The following is a 27,223-nucleotide window of genomic DNA, read 5'->3' as shown; positions in this document are numbered from 1 at the left end:
TTTGTTATTTCCTCAAATGTTTTAATAATGTTAAACAAAACATTACAGTTATACACACATAATGACAAATACAAATGTTGTTGACATTCAAAAACTGGAAGTTGAATTTTTTTTTTTTAAATAAATATACCAATAGAAATTCTCCAAAATTATATAAATATCTTTTACACTGACATTTAATGAACGTTACATTGGTTTGTCCTTTTCCTTCATACAGGGTTTTTGCATAACAGCAACAGTAAGCAACAGCTGATAAATTCCAGGAGTTTAAACTAGAGCTGCACAACATTATCACAACATTATTGTGATTATGAACTCTCCCAGATGAAGGTAGATGAATAGTGGGTTCTCATTGTTTCTGTATGTTGCTTTGATTTTAACAAATTGAAAACCTCTGGAATATAATCAAGAGGAAGATGGATGATCACAAGCCATCAAACCAAACTGAACTGCTTCAATTTTTGCACCAGGAGTGGCATCAAGTTATCCAAAAGCAGTGTATAAGACTCAGGGAGGAGAACATGCCAAGATGCGTAAAAACTGTGATTAAAAGAAACAGTGTTATTCCACCAAATATTGATTTCTGGTCTCTTAAAACTTTATGAATATGAACTAGTTTTCTTTGCATTATTTGAGGTCTCTGCATTTGTTTTTATATTTCAACCATTTCTCATTTTATGCAAATAAATGCTCTAAATAGCAATATTTTTATTTGGAATTTTGAAAAATTGTTGTCTATAGTTTATAAAATAAAACAACAAAGTTCCTTTTACTCAAACATAAACCTATAAATAGTTAAATCAGAGAAACTGATCCAGAAACTGAAGAGGTCCCTTTTTTCCAGAGCTGTATATGGACACTATAATTACAGGCTATATTCCTGTATCTGTTTTCCTACATACTTTATTATTATCCTCCTTTCACCTAATTCTTCAGTGCTTAGGTCCCCACAGGTTAGTCCACCACAGAGCAGCTCTTATTATTTGGGTGGTGGATCATTATTCTCAGCAGTGCAGTGAATAGCACTGATTAGCATGGTGGTGGTGGTGTATGAGGTGCTAGTGTGCAGGTATGAGTGGATAAGGCTTTAAACATTTCAGTGTCACTTCTGGACTTAGAATAGTCCACCGACAGCATCTGATGGGTGGCCTCCTGTGGGCACTGATGAAGGACTAGAGTATGACCAACACAAACTGTTCAGCAACAGATTCAGAGCTTCTGTTTCTGACTTAATAAAGTTGACAATGAGAAAAATACAGTGTTTAAAAACTCCAGCAGCATTGCTGCATCTGATCTCACTCATACTACCTGTGGGGTTCTGAGTATTCGAGAACAGGGTGAAAGGAGGATAATAATAATATATATTAGTCTTGTAAATATTGCACAGTTCTGGACTGAACAGATTTGCAGTGGTTGTAAATCAGGGCATGTGTTTTCTCTCTTTCTCTCTCTCTCATTGGCTCAGTGTCCTTTCTACTCCCCTGACTGCAGTCATTAGGTGGCTCTTGTAGGTCTTGCTGAGTCCAGTCATCCAGAATTTGAGCAGCCGTACGTTGTCCTCCTCCCCGGGACCGGTGGCCCCCAGCAGCACCAGGACCTTCTGAGTGTCGTCCCTGCCTCGCCCGTCCACCTTCGTGAACTTAAACAGCACCTTCACTTTACTGTACAGAAAAAGAGAGAGAGGAATAACTGAAGTTAGTGTTTCTAATAAAGTGGCCAGTTAGTAGAGGCACATAATTTCTGTAGGTGTTTCAAATAAAGTCGCCACTAAGTGGAAACACAAGGTTCTGTAGTAGGTGTTTTTAATAAACTGGCCAGTTATTGGAGGTACAAGGTGCTGTAGGTGTTTTTAATAAACTGGCCAGTTATTGGAGGTACAAGGTGCTGTAGGTGTTTCTAATAAACTGGCCAGTTATTGGAGGTACAAGGTGCTGTAGGTGTTTCTAATAAAGTGGCCAGTTAGTGGAGGTACAAAGTGTTAGGTGTTTCTAATAAAGTGCCCAGTGAGTGGAGGTACAAGGTGCTAAGTGCTTCTAATAAAGCGGCCACTTATTGGTACAAGGTTGTAGGTGTTTCCAATAAAGTGGCCAGTGATTGAAATAACAAATAAATTAAATGATATGTTTTAAGTTATATGGGTTTCAGTAAGAGCTGTATGTAGGTAAAGAAGATTGGAAAGGTTGTACTGACTTCATCCACTCCTCCTTCAGACAGAGCAGGCAGTGAGACACCACCTCCACAGACAGGTTCTCATTGGTCAGTGCGACCTCCAGCTTATTCAGCAGCGTCGGACCTGTGGGATAGTAATGGGAAACCAGCTATTGATTCCAAAGGTTCACTTACTTTTTCACTATATTTTTAAGCGTTAAATGAGCGTGTTCAATAAACATTACATGACATTATATTCATTAGTACACTTTACATGGGTGAAGATCAGATTACATTTTAGTACAAACGTATGCGTAAATACATGAAATTCCAAAGGGTTCACATATTTTTTCTTGCCTCTGAGTGAAAATAAAGGTGTGAGAATGAAGGTTCACTTTAGAAAAGTGAGAATATACTGCTGTGTTAGTGTGTCATAGTGTTTACCTTTGTCTACTGGTTGTGTATTGGCGCTGCTGATGCTGAACTGGTACAGTGAAAGGACATCATCATCACACACGACGTGCACACACCCCTGCTCCACATTCAGCACGTCCACCAACACCGTGAACTCTGAAACCCAAACAACAAAGAACATCTTGAAGGACAAATGAATCCTAAATATATTACATAAACAACTAGAAATGTATGAATATAATCAATATCACACAATGTAGTGTGGTAGTCATACCGGAGGAACTGACGTGAGCTGGGATCTGAACATCTGGACTCAGACCCAAGAAGTTATACCGATACGCTTCCTCATACTGTGAACTGTACGCCTCCACCCGCACGCAACCCACTGGGAGCAAGGTCTGATAGGGAGGGAGGAGACATATGTAACCATATAAAGAATGAGACAAATGAAAAAAAATGTTCTTCATCCTCACATAACAGTGTAATACATCTTAGGATATTATGCAGCTCAACATGCTTGGAGGAGAACACTAACTGGTAATTTTGTTACATCAGCTAACAAACACCTGCACTGCCCATCATCACCCAAAGTGAGTGATGTGATGATGGGGAACTGCTTTTAATGGACAGTATAATTTTGAACTAATGTTAAACCACTGTTTGTTAGGAAATTTCAGCAATTGGAATTGTAATATAAAAATGTTTGAATATTAATTAATTAAATTAAATAAAAACACTGTTTTTAAACAAAGTTGACCTGGAAACTCAACGTTCAAAAAGAATCCTGGTTTTGGAGGCACAGATCCGATTTTTTTTACAGACTAAGCTGCTCGCTGCACTTTTACTGTGTATCAAGTTAGTGGTGAGGAGATTTACTCTTTCTTGGTCTTTATCCTGATTCTGCCTTTTGACCGTGGTCGCAATGGCTCAGGAGAAATATTTCTTTCAATAGCTTCATGACCTGAACCAGCTAAACTTTTCCACCTGTTATGGGGTAATACTCAAACCTTAGTTCATTTTACACCCAGAAAGATAAGCCGAAACAGGATTACAGCAAAGTACTGGGCATTTATTGTGACTACAGGTGTTTGTATCAGTGTGAAAAACTACAGCAGCAGTAAAACTACTCTGAGTGTATGATAGACACCATGGTCATTTTTTGTACGATAAGCTGTAGCATTACTAGACAGCTGTTAAACCATAGAGGAGATGTTCTGCAGATCTGTGTTTCTCTAACCTTGAGCACGTTAAAAGCTGATTGGATGAGACCCCGATCCGTTCCTCTCCAGATCACCTGGTTTCCCATGAGCACGTGCCACGCCAGCTGTCGAAACTCTGCAGCACCGAGAACCTAGGAGAGTTAGAAAACCTAGTAAGAAAGTTCTAAAGGTCAGCTCTCTATTAAGAGCTCATAAAGATGAAGATTATTTATAATTTCCTTACCTGTCGTAGATGTCTCAGCGATCTAAAGTTTGGTCCGCAATATTCTTCCCCCTTTCCATCATCACCAAAGAGGAAATCTCGACACTGTGCACTCTCCGATTTACCTCCAGCCCCCTCAGCATTCATCTCCTCTTCTTGTTCTGTGGGGAGTAAACTCAAACTGTAGTGATATATCCCTTAAATTAGTAAGCCTGACCTTATACAAGAGTTTGGCTTTGCCTTTCTTGCCAGCATATGAGCATATGAACCAGCATATGAGTCAGTCAGAAAGCCCAGAACTCCAAGTTGGTTGTAGTGTTTTCATGAAAACAAAGAAGCATTACCATGTAAATAAATGCATCGTTAGGAGCATAATGTTAATGTTAATGGATGTAGTGTTCACATGGACATAGATGGACAGTAACCGTAAAAATGCTACAATAGAAACGGGAGTAAAATTACATTGGAAATGGATGTAGTGTTACAATGGAAATACAGGTATTATTAAAATGGAACTGGGTGTGGTATTACAATAAAAATTTTAATAGGGGTAGTGTTACAATGGAAATAGAGGTAGCATTACAACGGAAATGGGTGTAGAGTTAAAATGCAAATGGCTGTAGCATTACAATGGAAATGGGTGTAGAGTTACAATGGAAATAGTGGTAGTGTTACAATGGAAATAGGGATAGTGTTACAATGAAAATAGTGGTAGTGTTACACTGGAAATGGGTGTAGAGTTAAAATGGAGATAGTGGTAGTGTTAAACTGAAAATGGGTGTAAAGTTAAAATGGAAATAGTGGTAGCGTTACAATGGAAATGAGTGTAGAGTTAAAATGGAGATAGTGGTAGCGTTACAATGGAAATAGTTGTAGTGTTAGAAAGAAAATGGGTGAAGCATTATAATGGAAATAGTGGTAGTGTTACACTGGAAATGGGTGTAGCATTAAAATGGAGATAGTGGTAGTGTTACAATGGAAATGGGTGTAGAGTTAAAATGGAGATAGTGGTAGTGTTAAACTGAAATTGGGTGTAGCATTAAAATGGAGATAGTGGTAGTGTTACAAAGAAATTGGGTGTAGCATTAAAATGGAAATAGTGGTAGCGTTACAATGGAAATGAGTGTAGAGTTAAAATGGAGATAGTGGTAGTGTTAAAAAGAAAATGGGTGTAGAGTTTAAATGGAAATAGTGTTAGTGTTAAACTGAAATTGGGTGTAGCATTAAAATGGAGATAGTGGTAGTGTTACAAAGAAATTGGGTGTAGCATTAAAATGGAAATGGGGTAGTGGTACACTGGAAATGGGTGTAGAGTTAAAATGGAAATAGTGGTAGTGTTAAACTGAAATTGGGTGTAGCATTAAAATGGAGATAGTGGTAGTGTTACAAAGAAATTGGGTGTAGCATTAAAATGGAAATGGGGTAGTGGTACACTGGAAATGGGTGTAGAGTTAAAATGGAAATAGTGGTAGTGTTAAACTGAAATTGGGTGTAGCATTAAAATGGAGATAGTGGTAGTCTTAAAATGGAAATAGCTCAGTACAGAAGTGCTGGTGCTTCCGTCAGTGCAGATCATGTATGAATTTAGATGGGGTTAGCGTATGGGAATGAAATTAGAAACACAAACTCCCGTCCTGTCAGCAGTAACTCATCTCCTGACCTGCTGGCTGCTGTTCTGGAATACACCGAATTCCAGCCTGACTTTCACCCACGCTCTTCAAATGCACCGCTGACGCTCTGTGTATCGCTAATGCATTCACCTCCAGTGAAGCGCTGGCTTATCAACACTGCGTCTCAGAAACAGTGTTATAGCCGTTTTATTTTACATTTGAAACCATGCATGGATCATATGAGAGCAAGGCTGAAACATCTCAGAGATTAAATCAGCACTTGATAAAGTAAACCAGATGTGTGTTCTTGTGTTTCAGCCCAGATATAATGTTCTGAAAGTGGCTGGAAATTACTGAAGACATGCTGTTGAGCTAAAGGCATTCGGAAGCTGTAGTGACATTATCTAATCTCATCACATTATTTCTACAAACTCCCTCAAACACACCGATCTTATCTCATGACAGGATAAGACTACTGTCTGATTCAGCTCAACACTGCTTAAACTAATGTAATGGGGGCTATAACTCCAGCTAAGGGTGTACTGGTACATGTTTTCTTCCAGAACTGAAGAACCGAGTTTTCCACAGACAATGTGAGTAATTTTGTGTTAACTTTGCTTTTCCTTTAAAAAAAAAAAAAAAAAAAAAAAAACAAATCTGGAAATATGTATTTTTTTTTTACGGATTTATGAATTACTATAAAAGGCTCTAGTCTCCACCTGCTAAAGTGATTGACAGCACTACTATAAAAGCTTCTATTGCAATCATACACCTTAAGAAAAAGAAGAGGTACAAGTATGCTGTATATGTATGCGTGTGTGAAGATTAATGAATGTAAAATGGTTCACAAAGTTCAAAACGGTGAGATCCACCTGAAAACCGGTTCTCCACACTTTCAAAGCTCTAGTGTTGCATTCTGTGCAGATGGTCACGGTATTCTGCATGCGCGACTGTGTGAAAGCTCATTTTTGCTGCAATGCTGGGATTTTAAAGAGTTTTCAATAAATAGTCTTGATAATAGTGTCAGTTGATTAAAACAATCAATCGAATTTATCAAAATCAATTACATGTTTTATTGTCTTAAAGCCCCAGGGAAGAGTTTTGTTAATAAATGGGTTTATTTGGTTAATCTGGTCCTCTCATGTAAATGTAAAAAAATATATTTCTTATGAATTTCTTAAATTACTTCTTCCTAAATTGAATTTAATCTCTTGTATCTGTTTTTCACCACTATCAGTCTCCTCTGGATGAAGAATGGGTGGGTCAAAATCCTGACCAATCACAAGGCTAACATAGCTCTGTCCTTTCTTCTAGTCTGAGCAACTGGAACCAGCATGCTGATGGACTGTTGCTTAGCAACAATCTTAGTGAGCTAACTAATCTAGCAAACTCTCCAAAAATGTGTGTTTTAATCATATTTCAGCTTTGTGGTTGCTGTTTAAACTTTGCTAAATGCTGAATGCTGAACACTGTCAGACCATATATTTATAAACACCGTTGCTATTTAAATGATGCAGGCAGAAGGCATAAAAATAGACTGTAGGCAGGGTGTAAGATAGCAATGAACATCACCATCTACCTTGCGCAGGGCCCTTATGTTTTTTTTTAGACAAAAGGAATTCTATTTTATTAGTAGTGTCAATTGCTAAAAAAAAGAATCATATCATACATTAAAGTCATATTATAATTGAAAGTTCAATGCTTGTACTTCCCTGCATTTTAAAAGCCCCACTAGGTCGGATTTCCTTGATTTGTGATCTTTTTTAAAGAAGTGAAATTACAGCTTGAAACTCACTGCAGCGCTGCATTGAGGTGTAATAGGATGAATAGCGGTGCTCTCGTGTCTGTGCCGGAGATCCTCTGAGCTCAAACCAGACTCTGTACGTTTTCCGAGGCGGGCACGAACAACGCTCGCGAGAACTGCGACCTGCTTTCCGACCTTTAGTTCTAATTAAACATTTATTAAACTCTGCAACTGTAGGGGGAGCCCACGAGCACAAAATCTCAATCCTAAATAATTTAGCTTTAAGAGGGAGATAAAATAATGGTGCGGTGTGGTTTAGGCCTGGCAAACAGACTACAGTCTAATCTTGTTTTATTATGCTGTAATATCTCAGGGTAGTGTTGATGCTTATAAAATTAGACTAGATTCTCTCTCTCTCTCTAGATTAAATATTACAAATAAAAAGTAACTACCTTCTGAAGCCTTTGACAGTAGAGACAACGCATTTACTAAATAAATCACTAAATAAAATCACTAATACATCACGAGGCTCTGTAAACTTAGTAATGTATGTCATTTCGGGTTAACTTTGCTTTAACATGTACATTTTTTTAAACTAATTTATGAATTAATATAAAAGGCTCTAGACTCCACCTGCCAAGGTCCAAGAGACTTTTTAAAGTAATTGACACCACTATTATAAAAGCTACTATTGCAACTGTACGCCTTAAGAAAAAGAAGAGGTGCGATTAAACATGATTAAATTACAGAATATTTTTGTATCCACTGTTGAAACAACTACTAAAATACATTTACATACATAAAGGCTATGTAATTTACTCAAAGATGAGTAACTGTAAAAAAATGTTCTGCACTGATTATTCACCCAAATACCAGTACCAAAAAAAAAATAAGTTGTGGTGCATTACTATTCTAGAAACTAGTCCAGACCTGTATCAAGTGTGTTCAGTTATCTTATACAGATCTTATACAGTAAATAAAAGACATTTACCTGTTTGTCTTTCAATAAGGACAAGTGTGTCTTCAGTAGGAGCTCCTTCCAGAAGCTTCTCAGTCAGTCTGCTCCCACAGGCCTTCAGCAGCCTGCAGCACACAGCATACACACAGCATGAGAAACATATCCAGACCTGTGTGTTCAGCTCATTCTGACATTAATAATAATAATTAAAGGTTATTATTAATAGAATTTAAGAAGAAAATGGGCATTAAAATCATCTGTATTTCTGTGTTTAAACACTTCCTCTGACTGGTGAAGCGTGAGCATGAAGATGAGTGAAGTGCACACATGAAGATGGGTGTAAAGTGTGTGAAAGAGTGTGTTTGTTTTACCAGCTGAATGAGGCGTGCAGGCTGGCCCACAGGTTAGGGTGCTGGGTGAGCGAGGGCAGGGAGCGGGCAGCGTTTCCACTGCGCTGGTGAGGAAACACTGCAGGAGAGAAGGCGCTGTTCATCCGTACGGCCCTCTGGGGACACACCCCCTGCTCACTGTCAAACACCTGCAGGTCAAAGGTCACAGAGAGATTTAACACTTATCTGTCAGGAATGTCCTTCCTGACACCTGGTAACATAAAACAGTAAGCCTAGGGGGCGCTCTGTAACTCTGTTACTCTCTTCATATGAGCCGTACTGCAGTACCTTCAGTGCAGTGCTCTGCAGACTCTGGATGGTGAGTTTTAGGTGGCGTAGCAGAAAAGGCCAAGAGTTAATGAGGTAAATCCTGTCCATGGCCACCATCACGATACTGTACCAGCGCTGGAAACCTCGCGCCAGGCTGTCCTTAATGAAGAACGTGTGTGAGAACACAAAGCCATGCTGTTCATCCCCGAAGAAGATGGGTCCTTCCCTGCCTGGACACACCTGAACAAGACACAACCGTTTAACACAACACAACACAACATAGTGAAACAATGCCATAGCAAAACTAGGGGTGCTGTATCACACGCTAACTCTGTTAAAAAGAAGAGTAAAAACTGCATCATATGCTAACTCAATAAAAGGAAGAGAGAAACTGTACTACAGCGAAAATATAGAAGCTGTATATGTATATACAGCATAAAATGTATTATAGTGAAAGTGTTAGGGGTGCGAGATTAAAACGTGATAAAAACAGTTTAGTGTGGATTTTTAAGAGGGATCTGGCAACACAGTAGGGATAGCGGCGAGTGTGGTGGCTGAGCGGTGAGAGCAGCATTTGCATAGAACATGCATCTGCTACTTTTAAGTTGTATGTCTGACTGCATTTTGGCTCCAGTGGAAACAATAAACTGTAAAAGAGTGAAACCTGTAAAAGACACAAACCATATATAAATACTGTAAATAAATCCTACACGTGACTGTTTCATAGGCAGGTGAGCTAATCCCTTAGCTCTGTACTGTATTTAAAAAAAATGTTCTGTCTCTGTTTGCACTTCAAGCATAGTCTTAATATGACATATTACATGAGATTTAGGAGAAAATGCACAAACCATAGGCTTAATATGACTGGTTGTCGTTTGCACTTATTGTTTGCACTATATAATACCTAGAATTTTTATTTATTTTTTTTTTTTATGTAGTAATTTATTTTTATCCTTATTTCAACCAGTCTGTTAAGTTTGCGTTATATGATTTTGTCAATTAAAACTTTAGTTTTCAAGACATTTTTCATTTTTAACGTTTTCTTTAAATTTTTATTTTTAAATCTCGTCTCGTGAACCCAGTATCGTGTCTTGTCTCGTCTCATGATATTAGTGTCTCGCCACACCCCTAGAAAGTATGGGTCCCTGTATCACATTATAACCCAAAGTAAAAAAAAAACTGTACTAGAGTGAACTTATATGCAGGGAATCATAATGTAACTCACTTTAATGAGCAGAAACTCTACTTTAGTGAAAGTAAAGGTACTGTATCCCATTCAAATTCCATTCCTATGATAAAAGTATGGGTCCTGGATTACAATCAAACTCAATTAAAAGAGCAGAGAAACTGAACTACTGAAATGGAACAATTGTACCATAAGTTTGGTTACTGTATCACAATCTAACCTAAACAACAGAGCAGAAACTATATTATAGTGAAAATATATATCCCTATACACAATATAACTCAAATAAAAGGACTGAAACTGTACTACAATAAAAGTATATGTAGTGAATTATAATGTAACTTAATTAAATGAGCAAAAATGTACTTCAGTGAATGCATAGGTTCTGTAGGACAATACATCTAACTCAATTAAAATTAAAAGAGCAATTACTGCACTAAAGTGAAAATATAGGACCTGGATTACAATCAAACTCAATTAAAAGAGCAGAGAAACTGAAATACTGAAATAAACGTTTAGGTACTGTATCACAATAACCTAAACAATGTGTTCCCTGTACACAATATAACTCAAATAAAAGAGCTCAAATTCTATTAAAGTGAAGGTTTATGTAGTAAATAATAAATTAATTAAATGAGTACAAACTGTACTTTGAATGTACTGTAGTTAAAGTATTGGTACTATATCAATCAAATTCCACAAAAAGATCTAAAACCAATTACAGTAAAAGTTTGGGTCCTGTATCACATACATATATAACTCAATTAAAAAGGAGCAATAACTGCACTTTTGTGAATGTATATGTATTGTATCACAATTTACCTGAAAGGAGCAGATAATTAACAGTTTAATAAAAGTGTGAGTACTGTAAACACACAGGTACCTCACAGCTGAGGCTGCGAACGCAGGCCTGCCGGACCACACTGAAGAGCTGGGCCTGTCGGGGGTGCTGGTGGCTGAGGAAACGGATTCCAGTCTCAGTGTCCACACTAACGAAGCCGGGGTGGGACACAGGGAGAGAGCGACAGCCCTGGCAGGAAGGAAAAAAAAAAATAAAATCACTGTTAAACACTAGGACACAAACATGTACAAAATAAACACAAACATGTGTCATTAGCGGACAACATTATTGTGTTAATCTGGAAAATTTAATGTGTTATTTTCAACCAAATTTGGCCCAATAAGTCATGTCTGTTGATGTATTAATATTTTTATTTAGCAATGTAAACACTATCTGTAAGCTGATAACCAATGAACTGCTTGCGAATAATTACATTTATTTAAGTTTAAATTTTAGTTTTACTGCAACATAAATACACATTTGTGTCTGTGATGACAGCCCCTGATAATGGCAACATAATTAAACAATTATACTTTATTTTTAATGCTACAATTATAAATGGAAATTAAAGAACAAATAATACAAAACAATAAAGTAAATTAAACCCAATGTGTTTATTAATATATTCTGTAAATTTACTTCTACTTCTCCTGGTTTTTAATGTGCTATTGTGAGTTAACATACAATATCGGGGCCAATATTGATGTAATCAGGGTGTCAGATATCGGGTGACCGCGGTCTATCCACTTACCGATACATACTACAGTCCGCAGCTTGAGCTGAACAATAAACCAGCAGTAACATAAACACTAAACGCATCACTGATCCGGATTCCAGTTTAACAGTTTACCCTGAACCTCTAGCAGCTTTAGCTGTTTGTCTTTAAAAAAATCTGGAGAGTTTAACACCAGCAGTCTGTTAGCCTAGCTAGCATTAAACTGACAACTGCATTCTGGTGTTGTAAAGATATTAACTACTGGAGTAAACTATAGACGTAATCTACATATCCTATAAAACCACAGGATCTACAAACACTAACCAGCACAAACACACACACACATCTGCTGTTAAAAACAGTGATTAATTTAGTTCGGAAATACAGTTAGCATCGCTGGTTAGCCGTTAGCCATCTCCATTAACATCTGCAGTCTGTTAGCCTAGCTAACATTGCACTGACAGCTGCATTCTGGTGTTGTAAAGGTATTAACTACAGACTGTAAACTGTAGTCATAATCCAGATATCCCATTAAACCACAGGATCTACAAACACTAACCAGCACAAACACACCCATCTGTTATTAAAAACAGCCATTAATTTAGTTAATTTATTGCAGCCATTGCAGCTAATCCACTACGCTACGTGCGAAAATAAAAGAGTCCTGCGCGACCAGTGCAAAAAAGATTAGTCTAGAGCCATGTATTTAATATTTAACACATTTCATATTGAACTTTTTTTTTATATTTGATAAAAATTTAAATATTTAATTTGAAAGAAAACTATTGTGTGTTTGTATATAAAGTGCGTGAAATAAATGACTTTACATTAAATGCACTTGTGTATACACTTCAATTGGCTGTGTGGTCTGTTTCAGCATTATTATGTAACCTTAATCATAGTACTAATAATAAACTAAAAGAGCCCTTTTATCTGTATTTGTATCTGTATCGGCAGTTTTATATCAGTTTTATATCGGAATCGGATCAGAGCTCAAAAAGGTGGATTGTCCCCTCACTAGTTAGTACGGAGCCTTGAACTCATTCATTACTCTTGGTTTTGATATCTAAACTTTAGATGAGCAATTATCCACCAACCTTTGGCCACGCAAGTGTATATAAACTACTTCACAGCCTCTCTCACCTCACACATGTCGGCTCTCTGTGTGGCAGAGCTGTTGGCCCTCATGGTCAGCCCCTCTCCCTCTCTCTCTGCCTCCCGATCGCCCAGCAGGGCGGACCCCGGCTGAGGGGGCGAGGGGGCTGGTGGATGGACGGCCTCGGTGCAGAACAGGGTCCGGGGCCCGTGCAGTTCACAGAAATGGCAAAGAGCAACCAAAGCATTCATCTGGGGATAAACAATAAACAACGTGGTGGTTCTAAAATGGCCCAGTCCGTAGAATTACATTTTATGGGTTTCCAATAAAGTGGCCACAGAGTGGAAGCAAATAGTAGGTTTTTTTTTTTAAATAAAGTGGACACTGAGGAGAAGCACAAGGTACTGTAGTAGGTGTTTCTAATAAAGTGGCCAGAGTGAGTGGAAGCACAAAGTTCTGTGGAAGATGTTTCTAATAAAGTGGACACAAAAAGTTTAAAAAAAAAGAAAAAAAAGAAGGTACAGTGGGAGGTGTTTCTAATATAGTGGCCACTGAGGTGACGCACAAGGTACTGTAGTAGGCGTTTCTAATAAAGTGGCCACACTGAGGTGACGCACAAGGTACTGTAGTAGGCGTTTCTAATAAAGTGGTCACAAAAAGTGGAAACACAAGGTACTGTAGTAGGTGTTTCTAATAAAGTGGCCACACTGAGTGGAAACACAAGGTACTGTAGTAGGTGTTTCTAATAAAGTGGCCACAAAAAGTGGAAACACAAGGTACTGTAGTAGGTGTTTCTAATAAAGTGGCCTCAAAAAATGGAAACACAAGGTACTGTAGTAGGTGTTTCTAATAAAGTGGACACAAAAAGTAAAAAAAAGAAGGTACAGTAGGAGGTGTTTCTAATAAAGTGGCCACTGAATAGAAGCACACAGTACTGTAGTAGGTGTTTGTAATATAGTGGCCACTGAGTGGAAGCACACGGTACTGTAGTAGGTGTTTCTAATAAAGTGGCCACTGAGGAGAAACACAAGGTACTGTAGTAGGTGTTTCTAATAAAGTGGCCACTGAGGAGAAACACAAGGTACTGTAGTAGGTGTTTCTAATAAAGTGGCCACTAAGGAGAAACACAAGGTACTGTATGTAGTAGGTTTTTTAATAAAGTGGCCACACTGAGGTGACGCACAAGGTACTGTAGTAGGCGTTTCTAATAAAGTGGCCACTGAGTAGAAGCACAAGTTACTGTATGTAGTAGGTAACAAAGTGTAAATCATGTTTACGTACCTTATTTACTGTTTCTGTAACACCCAGACTTCTGAACAGGAGGCTCCTCTATTCCTGCGCTCTGTTTATCAGTAATAACGCGTTTAATCGCCTCTCTGATGAGCAGACTTATTAATTAAACTGTGATTATTAGGATGTAAATCAGGTAACAGAACTCAAGAGTGAGTTAATCAGCGTTAATTCACCCAATAAATAAAAACTATAACAGCAGAATCACCACAGGTAATGCTCTCACAGGTGATAAATCACAGTACGACCACATGTTACTGCATTCTGCCCGCTTTCAGGCCGTCCCCGCAGATTTATAACGTTAATAATTCCCCCAAATTCACAATAAACTCTCCATTACTCCATCTTCAGACCCCTCTGTCACGTGACGAGCAGTCACGCGCTTCCTCCATAACAAAGCGAACAGCTGCAGGTCCGTGAAATGACTCTCCCTTCAAAATAAAAGCCCTCTTGTAAACTATTATTATTTAAACAAAATTAATTCGTTTTAGAACTGATTACAGCAGCACAAAGAAAAGCTCAGGTAGGACTCTGTGTAGTAAAATTTCATTATGGCGCTAGTGTGTTTTTTTATACTTTTTAAAAATATCTTTTAAAATACGCTTGCTAATTTGACAGATTTTAGTTATTTTAGTTATCATAAATCCAGTAAAAAAAATAAAAAACATGTTAGCTAGCAAATAAAAGTATCTTAACCTCCCTGTTTTATTACACTCTGTTTTCTAAGAAATCACACTTAAAAATACTACTGTGGAATCAGTAAATTATTAAACCTTCATTTCACTCGGGAATATATTACACTTTCTGTAAATCCTATAAACTTCATTTCACTTCACAGTTGTCACTGTGTTCGTCTGCTATATGATATGTTTAACTGAAATTGCTGATCCTAACAACCAAAGATTTCTAAAGAAAAATCATAAAAATGATCAGGGGTGCCCAAAGGTTTTCATACCACTGTAAATGGAGTTTAAAAGCTTAAGAAAATATGTGTGTAGGAATAAAACATGTAATATTGTTCTGAGTTGAGAAAATAAGTAACTTACAATTTTCAGTATGAAAAATTATTAAGCATTAATAAAGTATAATTTTGCTACATTCATTTATTTTAAACTCACTCTGGAGCGCCCTCTGGTAGACCAGCAAACCTGGAACACATTCTCGAGTGGGAGTTCTCCTCTCTGTACAGTTTCAGCTAAAACACGTGTCAGGTATCCCGTCAGATGATGTCATTGTGAAATATTCCCCTGGATCTAATACACACACACTTACACGCTCACACTAGCAATCATCAAACTCCCTGGTTACCGGCTCGGTGTTTAAGGTGAGCAAATCCACACCGAATGGTAACGTTAACTATAACTGTTTTTGGTGTTATTTTTGCTTAATATTTTAATATATAGGTTATATAGTCGAAGTTTGTGTAAAAGTTAGCTTCTTTTGGAATTGTCCGTCCCACCTTAAATGCTTCAGCCGTTACACGTTGGGTCTCCAGGAGTTGGTACATATCCCTTGCTGTATCCGCTGCTGCTTTTAAGGTGGAAGTGAAAATTGAACAAGAAACTCATTTAATAGCTAGTTAGTTGTGACATTACTAAAACATTTAACAATGTTTATCACTCTCATAAGGTGCTGTTTATTGATGTACCCTTATTGTAAAGTGTTACCAGTATTTTACTTATTTTTGTAAACATATATAACTATATATAGCGTATACCACCAGCAACATTACGTTACCTTAACCTAGTTAGCTAGCGTTAACTCTATTTTTATTTAGTTAAATATTTATGCTCTAACTTATATATTTGTTGATTCTAGATGTTTACACCGGTGTAACTTTTGTTAATGGTCGTATATAAAACATTTTAAAGTACGTGAAATATTGTTTTTATTTATTTTTTTATTTATTTTTATAAGGGACTTTTATGTATGCATTTAGACAGCTTTTGTAAGAGTCGGTTTTTAAGGTAAGCGAATCCGCACCGAATTCTAACGGCAACTATTGTTTTTGGTTGTTGTTTTAAGTTAATAACAACGTTGTATATGTTATATAGTCGAGGTCAGTACGTTTAGTAGTGTTTTCACCCTTAAATGAAGCTAAAGTTCTCGTTGGAATTGTCCGTTCCACCTTAAATGCTCCAGCAGTTGCACAGTGGGTCTCCAGGCGTTGGTACGTATCTGCTTCTGCGTTTAAGGTGGACCTGAGAGTTCAAACAAGGAACTCAGTTTAGACCTTTTACCTTACCGTCCTTTATTATATGACTGCTTTACTGTCAATGAATAATCATCTGTGCTTCTATTTGGATGTTTTTTACCTAACGTTACTTTCCTATTGAAAGTTTAGTCGTGTTTGTCTTTTTGGGTTCAGTTTTAATCTCTTCCTCCTTATGTAACACCCTGAAGTGTGTTTAGACTATTTCCAGTTCCTGTTTTAGGAACTGTCAGGAATAACAGGCCTTTATTTGAACCTAGATCAGCTCTGGCCTCTGAGGTGGACATCCCCGTGGTTTCCCAGATTACACCATCTGTCATGGAAGAAGAAGGACCAGGGAATCCCCTCATAGAAGATCCACACACCCAAATAGGTCTTTCTTTACAACCTATACAAACCCTCACAATATCACCCTGTATGTATGCTGTTGAGCACTGACCTTTTGGCTCAAGGACCAGTTACTAGATATGCCATTATTATGAGTTGTTGTTGTAGTAGTAGTAGTAGTAGTAGTAGACACAATATTAATACTCTACCCTGGATGTGGAGTCGGCTTGTCTGAAAGTGGGTCAGGCTGGCATCAGCAAAAAACCTGACCAATCACAAGGTTACTAACATAGCCTTGCCCCCTCTCTTCGAGTCTGAGCAACCAGAATCTGTGAGTTTGTGAGCTGTCGCTTAGCAACCGTTTAAGCAAAAAAATAAAATCATTCACTAGCATTTGCTACATATTGAACTCACTAGGAGATGGCCAAATGACTTTGAGCGGACACTACGCTCAGAAACACTGCTTCATAAAAAAGCAACAAAGTTTGTGTGAAACTTTTTTTCATTCTGTCACTTAAAACACCCCCCCATTTTGTTATGGTATACATGGGAAATTCAAGCATACCTTGTCTGTACGCTACATTTTGATAGTGATGAAACTGGCTCTCATCGGAACCTTCCAAGGAAAGAAAGACCAAAAGTTACCCCTGTTACACAGAATAAGTTTCATATATTGCACTATTTTTTTAATGGGGAGCAGTTCTGGATGCAGATTCTATCTTGAGGTAGAGTGTTGCCATGGTAATGTAAACAAACATTTGTTTGCCACACCCACACCGGTCTCTGAAGAGAGGTGTGAAGAGAGGAGTGCGTTTTGGTGATTTGTGGGGAGTGTTTTGTCATATTCTTGCTTTGTGTTTTCTATTTTAACTTTACTATATGCTTCTCAAAACACACACATTTAGTATTTAACAATGTTACCAGGGGCTTTTAGTAATATTAACAGAGCAACATAGGTTTGATAATGAGTATTAAGAATATTACACGTGTGTTTGTGTGCGCCATTACCATTTCATGAACTGTCAAGAGTTCAAAGGTCAGATAGGTATGTCCTCACCTTGTATCATAAAGTTAAATAGGTAAACTCTACTGAAGTCGTTTCTGAATGTGAAGCTCAGTTCTTTCAGTGCTTTTACAGATTCTGGGGTGGGCTGAAAAAGGAGTGAAGGTTAAAGCTGGGATTAAAAACTCACAGACAGTATAATTCCACTTTCAGACACACCCAATACTTCTGTGCTGTGATTCACACTGTGTCTACAAATGTGTTTTATTATAGACCACTGAAGTTGTGTCGTAATTTTTTAGTCGGCACCATGTTGTTTTTTCCCATATTTAGGGTTCTGTGTCTAAGAATTTCTGTTAAATGGAAAAAATGTATGGGCTTTTCAAAAATTGGCCTCTTGTCACATTATGTGGCAAATAAATATGTTCAGAACCCTGTATGTTTTATTCTATGTACATTTTTTCTCCTGAACATCACTGGATCCTCTGAATTTCAAGATTATTTAAGAGTAGTAATAAGAAAAATGCTAGCTTTAAGCTAATACTTAACTGACGTCACAGCACAGCAGCAGTGAATGCTAGGGGACTCGATTCTGCAGTACACCAGCGAACTCCGGCTGGATCGTGTTTTGGATTATTCTTCTTCTTCACAGAGGATCATTAAAGCGTTTAGAGAGGTGAAACTCTTTCAGTATAGTGACGTTGAGCAGTGTAGTCTGTGTTAGAGCTTTAAAAGGCAGATACTAAGAGAGAGTGGCTCTCAGTTCAGGAGTAGCGCTTCCCAGCGGGTTTAGTATTTAATTAGGGTCATTACTTTATACTAATTACAACACATGACCCAAATAATCAACCAACAAATAACTAATCAACTAATCAACTACCTATCTGCTGGCTGAGGCGAGCTGAGTGATAAAGCAGGAAAACTAGCAGGAGAGAGTTACTCCAAAACCACAGAGCTAGCTAACTATCTAAGAAACCAAAGAGTCTAAAATACTTAAGATAAAAAACCTTAATATGTGTTTTTTCACTGAATCCTATTATATGGACAAACCTTAACTTGGCTTAAGGTACTAAACCAACGAGACAGAAACACCAAACATTTTTTATTTATTTCACTGCATAATAAAGAGAGTAAATGTTAAAACATGCTACAGTGTTTAAAGCTGGCTCCTGGAGTATCACTGTCCTGTTTTAGTGATTTCCTGCTGTAACACTCTCAGCTCTCTTCAGTGAGGGCAGTTAGTTCATTAGTTGGATCAGCTAAGTTTAATATGATGTAAACTTATGGCCAGAGTTCTCTGGTGTTGTGCTGAAAAAAGTCCCCTGCCGATCTTTGCAGCTGCACTGTAGCATTAGCTTAAAGCTAGCATTTTTCTGATTACAACTCTTAAACAATCTTGAAAATCAGAGGACCCAGTGTTGTTCAGGAAGAAAATTTACACAGAATAAAACGTACAGGGTTCTGAACATATTTAATTTACCACAGAATGTGATAGAGAACAGTTTTTTAAAAAGCTCATTCATTTACCTCATAGAGAAAAAAACGCTTAGACACGGAGGCCTGAAGTCACAGAATGACGCACGACTTCAGTGGTCTATTACAAAAAAGTGGTTTTAATATGTCTAGTATGATATAAATGTTGTTAATGTTTAAAGCTTATATAATTATATTAAAAATGCTTAATTCTAATAAAAAAATGTGGTGCTTTAAAATAAATTATATAACACAATGCATCAATGACGACTACTTCAATTACATACATATTTTTTTAAGTTTTCATATTTTTTCTTGATTTTTTTTGCTTTGTTTCTGTCACTTTTCTATTTCCTATTATATTTTATATTTTAGTGTTTGTGAATAAAATATGTTTAATATTAATATTGTGTGATTTTTAATCAGCTTATATAATTACATGTAAACACTAATATATATACAGTATATGATATATTAGTTTTTATTAAATGTTTTATTTATTTTTCTTTATTGTAGTGATTATGTATAATATAATATTTTCTGAGTATTTAATACTGTAGTATACTGTTAGTATACTTGAGTATACTGTTACTTTTTGACTCTTACTTATTGATTAACTGACTGTAGCATTACAGTATAAAGTGTAATAAAGCCCTGTACATTATGCCTGAGTTACATTAATTTAGCAGTATAAATTGAAATACTACACAAATAATAATAGGTGTTTATTAATGTGTTTATTAATATGAATTTTTGACATTGTTTTTAATTCTCTTGTTTAGAAGCGGAGGTGGCCAAACCAGACATCTGCAAGTTCTTCCTGAGGGGTCGCTGTCACTTTGGAGAGAGGTGTCGACTGTCCCACAGGTGTGTGAGTTACCTGCAGGTGGGCTGGTGGTCCATTCAGACAGTCCTGGTCAGTGCAGTTGGTGGGTTTGGTTGTGAACGGGTTTCAGACAGCAGGTGGCAGAGTTTCTTGTTTTTTACTGGGTCTGGAAAGCGCTGAACAGTTTGATGGAAGTTGTAATGTCTGACGTCTGTGATGCTGTTAGATAAGCTGTTATTATTACTGCTGACTGCAGGGCTGTCTGTCATTATTGTGCTCTATATTTTAAGTCTCTTTGTTTGGGTAACTAAAGACACAGTCCTGTGAAAAAGTATTTGCCCCCTTACAGATTTCTAAATGATAATTGCATTTAGTAAAGAAAAACAACCTATTCAGACCAACCTGGAAATATGTGAAAAATATTTGCCCCCTAAACAACTTGGTTACCCCTATTCATTGGATTAGTGCCACCATGTTTCTAAAGCAGTAATAGCAGTAGGGGCTCCTGGTAGTCCAGCGGTCTAAGGTGCTGCCTCTATGATCAGGAGATCACTGGTTCGAATCCCGGTCATGCAGCTTGCCATCGGCTGCCGGAGCCCCGGGAGAGCACTATTGGTCTTGCTCTCTCTGGGTGGGTAGATGGCACTCTCTCCCCACATCACTCCGAAGGGTGATGTCGATCAGCACAAGACATCTGTGAGCTGATGTATCAGAACAGACTCGCTGTGCTTTCCTCCGAGCACGCTACTCTGTAGTGCTGCATCAGCAGCAGTTTGAAACGAGGCAGTGATTAACTTCACATGTATTGGGAGGAGGCATGTGCTGGAGGAGGATGATGGTGATGATGGTTAATTTGTCATCTGATGAGTGCAGTTTACCTGAACCTGAACCAGAACCGGAACCAGAGGAGGAGAGAGGCAGCAAAAACCGCAAGACCAGGAAAAAGTCTGTAAAAGCAGAAAAGGCCAGAGATGGTAAGGGGAAGTTGAACTCTGGATCCAGTCTTCTCACAGTCCAGTTATCCTGAACTCCTAACCAAGCGTTCTTTCTTCTCCTCCTTCACCGCAGAGCCGCCGGAGCCCGAGAAGAAGCCCCGCATGCGCACGGCTGATGATGTCATTTCCCGGATCCTGTGGGACTCCTCGGTGGATCCGACGGACTTTGTGGTGGGACACCTGGACCGTTTTCTTGGGGTTCTGGAGCGCCCCTTTGCTGACTTCTCCTGGGACACTCAGGTATAACTAATGCTGGAGAATATGGCCAAAAATTATATTACAATATATTTTCTAATTTTAGTATATACAATATAATTTTGATATTAATATGAACAGTAAAATCCACTTCCCGTGGTGTACCTCAGATTAATGCAGAACTCAGGCAGGTTCTGAGTGATATTGAAATATTTTCGCCAATTTCAGTCAAGTTGTCACTGAAGTTGATTCCGCTGCTAAGCCACAGAGATCTGCCAGTACCGTATTTTTCGCGTTATAAGATGCACTTAAAATCCTTTAATTTTCCCAAAAATCATCAGTGTGATGTGTATGAAGTTTACCAGTCAGGTAATAAGGAGCAGTAAAGCCACTAAAAGCCGCTAAGCACTAGCTCTTTAGCAGTCTAGAGGTGAGTATTATCGGCCTGTAGCCTGCTGCTAACCCAAGCTTTAGTGGAAATTTGGAAATCTAAGCTTAAGCACTTAACTCACCCCAAGTAAACAGTTTTCAGGAGAGAAATCTGTATAGATTAATATCCATTGCTTGTTTAAGTTGTCTGACTCATCTAAAATGTTTTTTTTAAGATTTACAGTTTTGTTTACTTAACTTAGCCTAGCTTTAGGTCTCACCACCAAGACTGCCACTGACCACAGTGTAAATGTGAATTTTCGCAGTACGAATCATGGTATCCGTTTAATCTTAAAGCCCACCCTTATGAGCCAATCAGCCAATCTGGTTGTGTAGGGTGTGGAGAAGGGTCAGTGTGCTAGTGATGATCCATGATCTTAAAAGTTTAAATGCTATTTTACTGCATTGTTGGGAGGGAGACAAAACAATAGTGTAATGTAGTGTCTGGCAAACAGACTACAGACTTTTTTTACATTATTAAAGGTGTTTTTTATTGTGCGTAAACGAGTAAAAGATTAAGGCAGAGCTTTAGCAACAAACACGAGGAAGCTTAAAGTGTTTGAGAGAGAGATGGAAATGGAGGGAGGGCCAGTGAGTGTTTGTTGAAGCTGTCAACCGTGCACTGTAAAGTTTTGATTTAGTGATTGATTTGGCGTGTCAGTGTGTCTTTGCTTTTGTAACAACAGGAAAACGAAACGTGCAAAAAGCATGTACTAATTCTCTTAATTAATCATAGATGTGTTTTAGGCATAATGTCATTTTTTTGTTATGTATCACAGGTGTGTGACTCGGATTACTCAGAGGAGATGACCATCCCTCAGCACAGGATCATGTACTTCAGCTATAAAGGGCAGCATGTTTGGGACCGAGACAGCCGCACTGACCGGGTATTCGGATCCACAGGGCAGACGGTGCTGCCCCCTTTTGATCGGGAGGATCAATCTCAAGGTGAGGTTTGCCAGGACTAGATTAGAGGTATTGGTTTAAAGTACTTACGTTAAATGAATTGGGGATTGTACCCTTTTTTGTGTTTAATTGTGATTCAACCAGGGTTCGTACAGTCCCTGGAATTTGAAAATAGCCATTTCCAGGCCTGGAAAAGTTTTGGAAAAATAAAAATACCCAGAATTTTTTTGGAAAAGTCATGGAAATTTGCTCTACAAATGTAGTTAAAAAGAAAATACGTTAGACGTCAGAGTTAGTTCAGTAGCACCATGGATTTCTCAGGATCTGACACAAATTTTATTATTAAAGATTGTGTGTCAGATTCATTTTAGGCCTACTATAATCAATTTTAATTATACTTTTAGTTTATTTATTGTCCATGTCTGAACTGTTTAAAACATTTTTTTTTTTTTTATTTTTTTTATTTTAGGCATGGAAACGTCATGATAAAATCATGGAAATCTATTGGTTAAAAAGTGTAGGAACCCTGATATATATATATATATATATATATATATATATATATATATATATATATATATATATATATATATATATATATATATATACACGTGTGTGATGATTTAGCTAACAAGGGTTGTAAATAAACTCTAAAAACTAGACAGGGACATTGCCAGCTATATTATTACTGTGTCATGTAATTCATTAGTGTTACGTAACCCACTCCACTATTCTGTCTAATCATCTTGGTGGTAAACGATGCGTGTTTAATATGCTTTTGATGACATAATGCTGAATTCTTGTAATAATTATCCTTAATGTCTGTTGTTATCAAAACGGCACGATTTGCAGAGGACGCTCCCTCTGATACGAGACGGGAAGGTGAAAAGTCACGGGCTGAGAGGAGTGAGCTGGAGGATTCTGTGGATAATCTCAGTGATCCCGAAGACAACGCGGACTGTGCTGCAAACGGACTAAAGGACGAGGAGTCTGCAGATGCTAGTCTAACCCGTCGGGCAGAGGGCCTGTCCTTGTCTCCGAAAAACAAACAGATTGCTCCAGAGGAAGACGGCAAAGACATCTGCGCGGAAGAGGATCATGAAACACCGCCTGTACCATCTGTGCTTCAAGAACCTCGGCCCGGACGGCAGCCTCGCAAGCCTACGCACTTTATCTGCTTCCGCGTGGACTCCCCCGCCGCTCTGTTAGCTTTCCAGCGTGTCCAGAGGAAGATTCTGACCCACCTGCCCCAGTCTGAGGAATTCTGGGTCAACCCCTCCACCTTGCACGTCACCCTCTCTCTCCTGGTTCTCCAGGGCCCGGCTGAGGTTCAGGCTGCGGCCGAAATCCTGCGCTCTGTGGTCGGGAGCATCTACAAACCTCCCATCACCGTCTTCTTCCCGCCCAAACTGAAGCACTTCAACGGACGAGTCCTGTTCATCCCACCGCGGCCTATCCCGGACATCCAAAGCCTGAACACCCCCCTCCAGGAAGCCTACAAAGAGAAAGGCTGGCTCCACCGGCACTCCAAGTGTCCCAACTACCACGTCACGCTGGCCAAAGTAGAGCCCAAGGCGGAGGGAGAGGAGGCGGAGAAGATGTTTGAAGACGTGGGGGTCATCAAACTGGCTAAAGACATTAACTTTGGCAAGCTGGAGGTCAACAAACTCTACCTGTGCGTCAACGGCTCGACAAAAACCGAGAGCGGCTTTTACCAGGTCGTATGTGCCGTCCCGCTGCCTACTGTGTAAAAACACTGCACATCCTCAGGGCTTCGCTGTGGCTTGATTGATTAACTGTGTGGGTTGGGGTACAGGGCAGTGCTCACCACCCCCAACTTTCACCAGGACAAAATCATCTAGGATGTCCTCTATCACCACCTTAGTTCCATCAATATCTGAGATTTTCACACAGACGTGCCTTTGGACATGTAATGAAATGGACCCCCAGTCAATTAAAAAAAAAAAAAAAAAAAGAAACACGGCCATATAATATTGTAAAAGCTTTTTATACGTGTTTTTGCTGCACCTGATGACCCATAATGAGATTTAAAGTTTTTAAAGTTTGACCACTAGCCTCTAAAAGGCACCTATTTTTTTTTTTTTTTTTTTTTGAGGGATTATACAGTGGCTTGCAAGAGTTTGTCACCATTTGTCACCTTGCAACCACAAGCTAAATGTACTTTATTGAGATTTTAAGTAATTAGACCAACACAAAGTAGCACATAATGGTGAAGTGGAACGAAAATGATACGATTTTTTTTTTTTTTTTTTTTAAGTGTGACATGCCCCTTTTACTCTGAAATGCCTAAATAAATTAAATCTAGTGCAATCAACTGCAATCAGAAGTCACTTAATTAGCTGTTCTGTGAAGGCCTAAGTGGTTTGTTAGAGAACACTAGTGAACAAACAGCATCATAAAGACCAAGTAACTCACCAGACAGGTCAGAGATAAAGTTGTGGAGTTTGAGTTTAAAGCAGGGATAGGTTATAAAAACATATCCCAAGCTCTGATCTTCCCAAGGAGCACTGTTTAATCCATCATCCAAAAATGAAAAAATGCACTCCAACAGCAAACTTACCATGGTCACTCTGGAGGAGCTGCAGAAATTCACAGCTCAGGTGGGAGAATCTGTCCACAGGATGACTACAAGTCGTCCACTCCACAAATCTGGACTTTACATTAGAGTGGCAAGAAGAAAACCATTGTTAAAAGAAAGAAATGCCATTTGCAGTTTGCCACAAGCCAAGTAGGGACACAGCAAACATGTGGAAGAAAGTGCTTTGGTCAGATGAGACCAAAGTTGACCTTTTTGGCCTAAATGCAAAGCACTATGTTTAGTGGAAAGTAACACTGCTCTGCATCCAACCTGACTGATCTGGAGCTATTTTACAAAGACGAATGGGCAAAAAAAAGATGTCTCTTGATGGGCAAAGCTAGCAATTGCAGTGAAGGTGTGCACTACTGGGTCACACTTTCAGACTTCTCAGTTTGTTATTTGATTAAAATTTTGAAAACCATCCATAATTTTTATTCCACTTCACATTTATGTGCTAATTTGTGTTTGTCCATGACTTAAAATTTAAATAAAACACATTTAAGTTTGTGGTAAAACACATTTAAGTTCAAGGGGTATGAATACTTTTGCAAGCCACTGTATCCAGGGCAATATTACCTAAATGGTACTGAATAACGTGTAAATGAAGGTGAGAAACATACTAGCAAAGCTGCTGTAAGCAGTTGACTGATTGTATATTACAAAACACGTAAATTATTTCTGTCTGGATTCAGTCAGTTTTATGTATTTAATAATCACTGTCGACAAACAAGCAATGCTGAGTAGTTTTAGTATTTAGACCTAAATAAATTAGAATCTCCTAATGTTTATTTTAATCATATCTTTATATCTAGTTACTAGGGGTGTCACGATTCTCTAAATCCTCGATTCGATTTTATTTCTGAATTTTTTAGGGTCACGATTCGATTCTTGATGTTCTTTTTTCTTTTTTACAGCAGAGAGGTCTATGCCAGTTTTAGATTAGTCTATGGTCAGTCATTGGTTTGATTTATCAAATGTACAATATCTTATTTCAAAAGGTGGGCTTGATATAAGTGATGCAAAGTGATACAAGTGATCTGTAATACACCACATTAGGCACTAATGGTCAAATTTAAATAATTTAACTAAGATATATATGTAATGCCATCTAGTGGCTTTTTTGGTAGCAGCAGTGTGCACTATTAAAACAGCAATGTGCAACATAACAAAATAAAAAATAAAAAAATACAGGAACAGTCATGTACAAAATAATAGAACAATTAGAGCCTTAACAAACTGAACTCTATCCTACTATAACAGTTAAACATGAAAAATAAGACTTTAAGACTATTTCGGTCTCTGAGAATGACAAGATTTTTTCTTTAATAAAGATATATTATTAACTTTATCTGAGAGAAAGATGCTCTTTAAGGTACCAAAATTATTAACATATTTGAGGCTAGACTAAACAACTGTTATTTTTATATTTTAAAGTTTTTCTTTAAGAAGATGAGAATGTCCACATTCTCTGGAGAAAGAGCTGCTCTTTGAGCAGTCACAATGTCCGCGGCGTCGGCTACAGTGTGCTGCGCCATTTGTGTAGCTTAGAGGGAGGGATCGTCGATCCTCTTTTTGACTTTGAGGCTCGAGACCATGACATAATTTTGATCGATTTCGATGAAATATCAAAATCGTGACACCCCTACTAGTTACATACACCACATAATGCTGGTAACTATGTACAGCAGTTAATGTAAGAAGGATGGTGCCATTGTTTGCTGTATGAAAGTAAAATCCTTACAATGATAAATGTGTAAGAGGGCTAAAATACTGAAGTGTAATTTTATGAGGATGTATCTGATGTACTGTATATGGTTCGGTTTTAATGTACTCCGTCCTGCTCCATGCAGTCAGGAAATAACTGGTCCGAATAGACTGGGCATGAATTAATAACGCGCTGTGTATTTTAAATGTTTTTATGGTCAAAGTGCTGAATTATTCACCAGTGACCAAACTATTCAGAACACAGCAGCTCTTGGAAGCAGTCAGACATGTGACTGACTTTGAAAATAAATTTGCAAATAATTGAACGTTTTAATGTGTGCATACCTGTGTGTGAATGGAAAGCCTGTGAGCTCTGAACTGCTCTCTGTGGAAAATGTGTCTGTATTTCCTAGAAATCCAGCAATTCCCATGTCCAACTATTTTCCCAGGAATGATGGACAGTAACAAAGA

At 38.1% G+C, this 27,223-nt stretch overlaps 2 protein-coding genes across 3 annotated transcripts; one reads left to right on the top strand and one right to left on the bottom strand.

Annotated features, from left to right (window-relative positions):
* On the bottom strand, window positions 1-14,548 carry flcn (folliculin). Its single transcript, XM_007256478.4, has 12 exons — window positions 14,075-14,548; window positions 12,841-13,044; window positions 11,025-11,171; window positions 8,974-9,195; window positions 8,668-8,834; window positions 8,330-8,421; window positions 4,006-4,145; window positions 3,800-3,913; window positions 2,837-2,960; window positions 2,593-2,718; window positions 2,191-2,293; window positions 1-1,661 (listed from the first exon to the last, which is right to left on the bottom strand). The coding sequence occupies exons 2-12, from the start codon at window positions 13,042-13,044 to the stop codon at window positions 1,454-1,456; spliced, it is 1,647 nt and encodes a 548-aa protein (XP_007256540.1). The 5' UTR covers window positions 14,075-14,548; the 3' UTR covers window positions 1-1,453.
* leng9 (leukocyte receptor cluster (LRC) member 9) lies at window positions 14,479-27,078 on the top strand. Of its 2 annotated transcripts, none has more exons than XM_022674024.2 (7): window positions 14,479-14,606; window positions 16,556-16,668; window positions 19,881-19,965; window positions 20,798-20,898; window positions 20,993-21,159; window positions 22,323-22,491; window positions 23,302-27,078. In XM_022674024.2, exons 2-7 carry the CDS (start codon window positions 16,614-16,616, stop codon window positions 24,198-24,200), a joined length of 1,476 nt encoding a protein of 491 aa, XP_022529745.1. In that variant the 5' UTR covers window positions 14,479-14,606; window positions 16,556-16,613; the 3' UTR covers window positions 24,201-27,078. The 2 variants fall into 2 exon arrangements, with proteins under 2 accessions (XP_022529745.1, XP_007256539.1); XM_007256477.4 differs by lacking the exon at window positions 14,479-14,606 and adding an exon at window positions 15,298-15,407.
* The last annotated feature ends 145 nt before the right edge of the window (window positions 27,079-27,223 follow it).

Source organism: Astyanax mexicanus, chromosome 6 (genome assembly GCF_023375975.1).
Source record: "Astyanax mexicanus isolate ESR-SI-001 chromosome 6, AstMex3_surface, whole genome shotgun sequence".
NCBI lineage: Eukaryota > Metazoa > Chordata > Actinopteri > Characiformes > Acestrorhamphidae > Astyanax > Astyanax mexicanus.
This window is presented reverse-complemented; position numbering and strand designations above follow the sequence as displayed.

Excerpts from the sequence above, each read along its gene's own strand:
- flcn (XM_007256478.4), bottom strand. The coding sequence starts at position 13,044 with ATGAATGCTTTGGTTGCTCTTTGCCATTTCTGTGAACTGCACGGGCCC. Across the intron at positions 9,196-11,024 it reads TTCGCAGCCTCAGCTGTGAG|GTGTGTCCAGGCAGGGAAGG; the intron begins GTACCTGTGTGT and ends TGTCTTGTTCAG. Across the intron at positions 2,719-2,836 it reads AGCTCACGTCAGTTCCTCCG|AGTTCACGGTGTTGGTGGAC; the intron begins GTATGACTACCA and ends TTTGGGTTTCAG.
- leng9 (XM_022674024.2), top strand. The coding sequence starts at position 16,614 with ATGGAAGAAGAAGGACCAGGGAATCCCCTCATAGAAGATCCACACACC. Across the intron at positions 21,160-22,322 it reads ACTTCTCCTGGGACACTCAG|GTGTGTGACTCGGATTACTC; the intron begins GTATAACTAATG and ends TATGTATCACAG. Across the intron at positions 22,492-23,301 it reads TCGGGAGGATCAATCTCAAG|AGGACGCTCCCTCTGATACG; the intron begins GTGAGGTTTGCC and ends CACGATTTGCAG.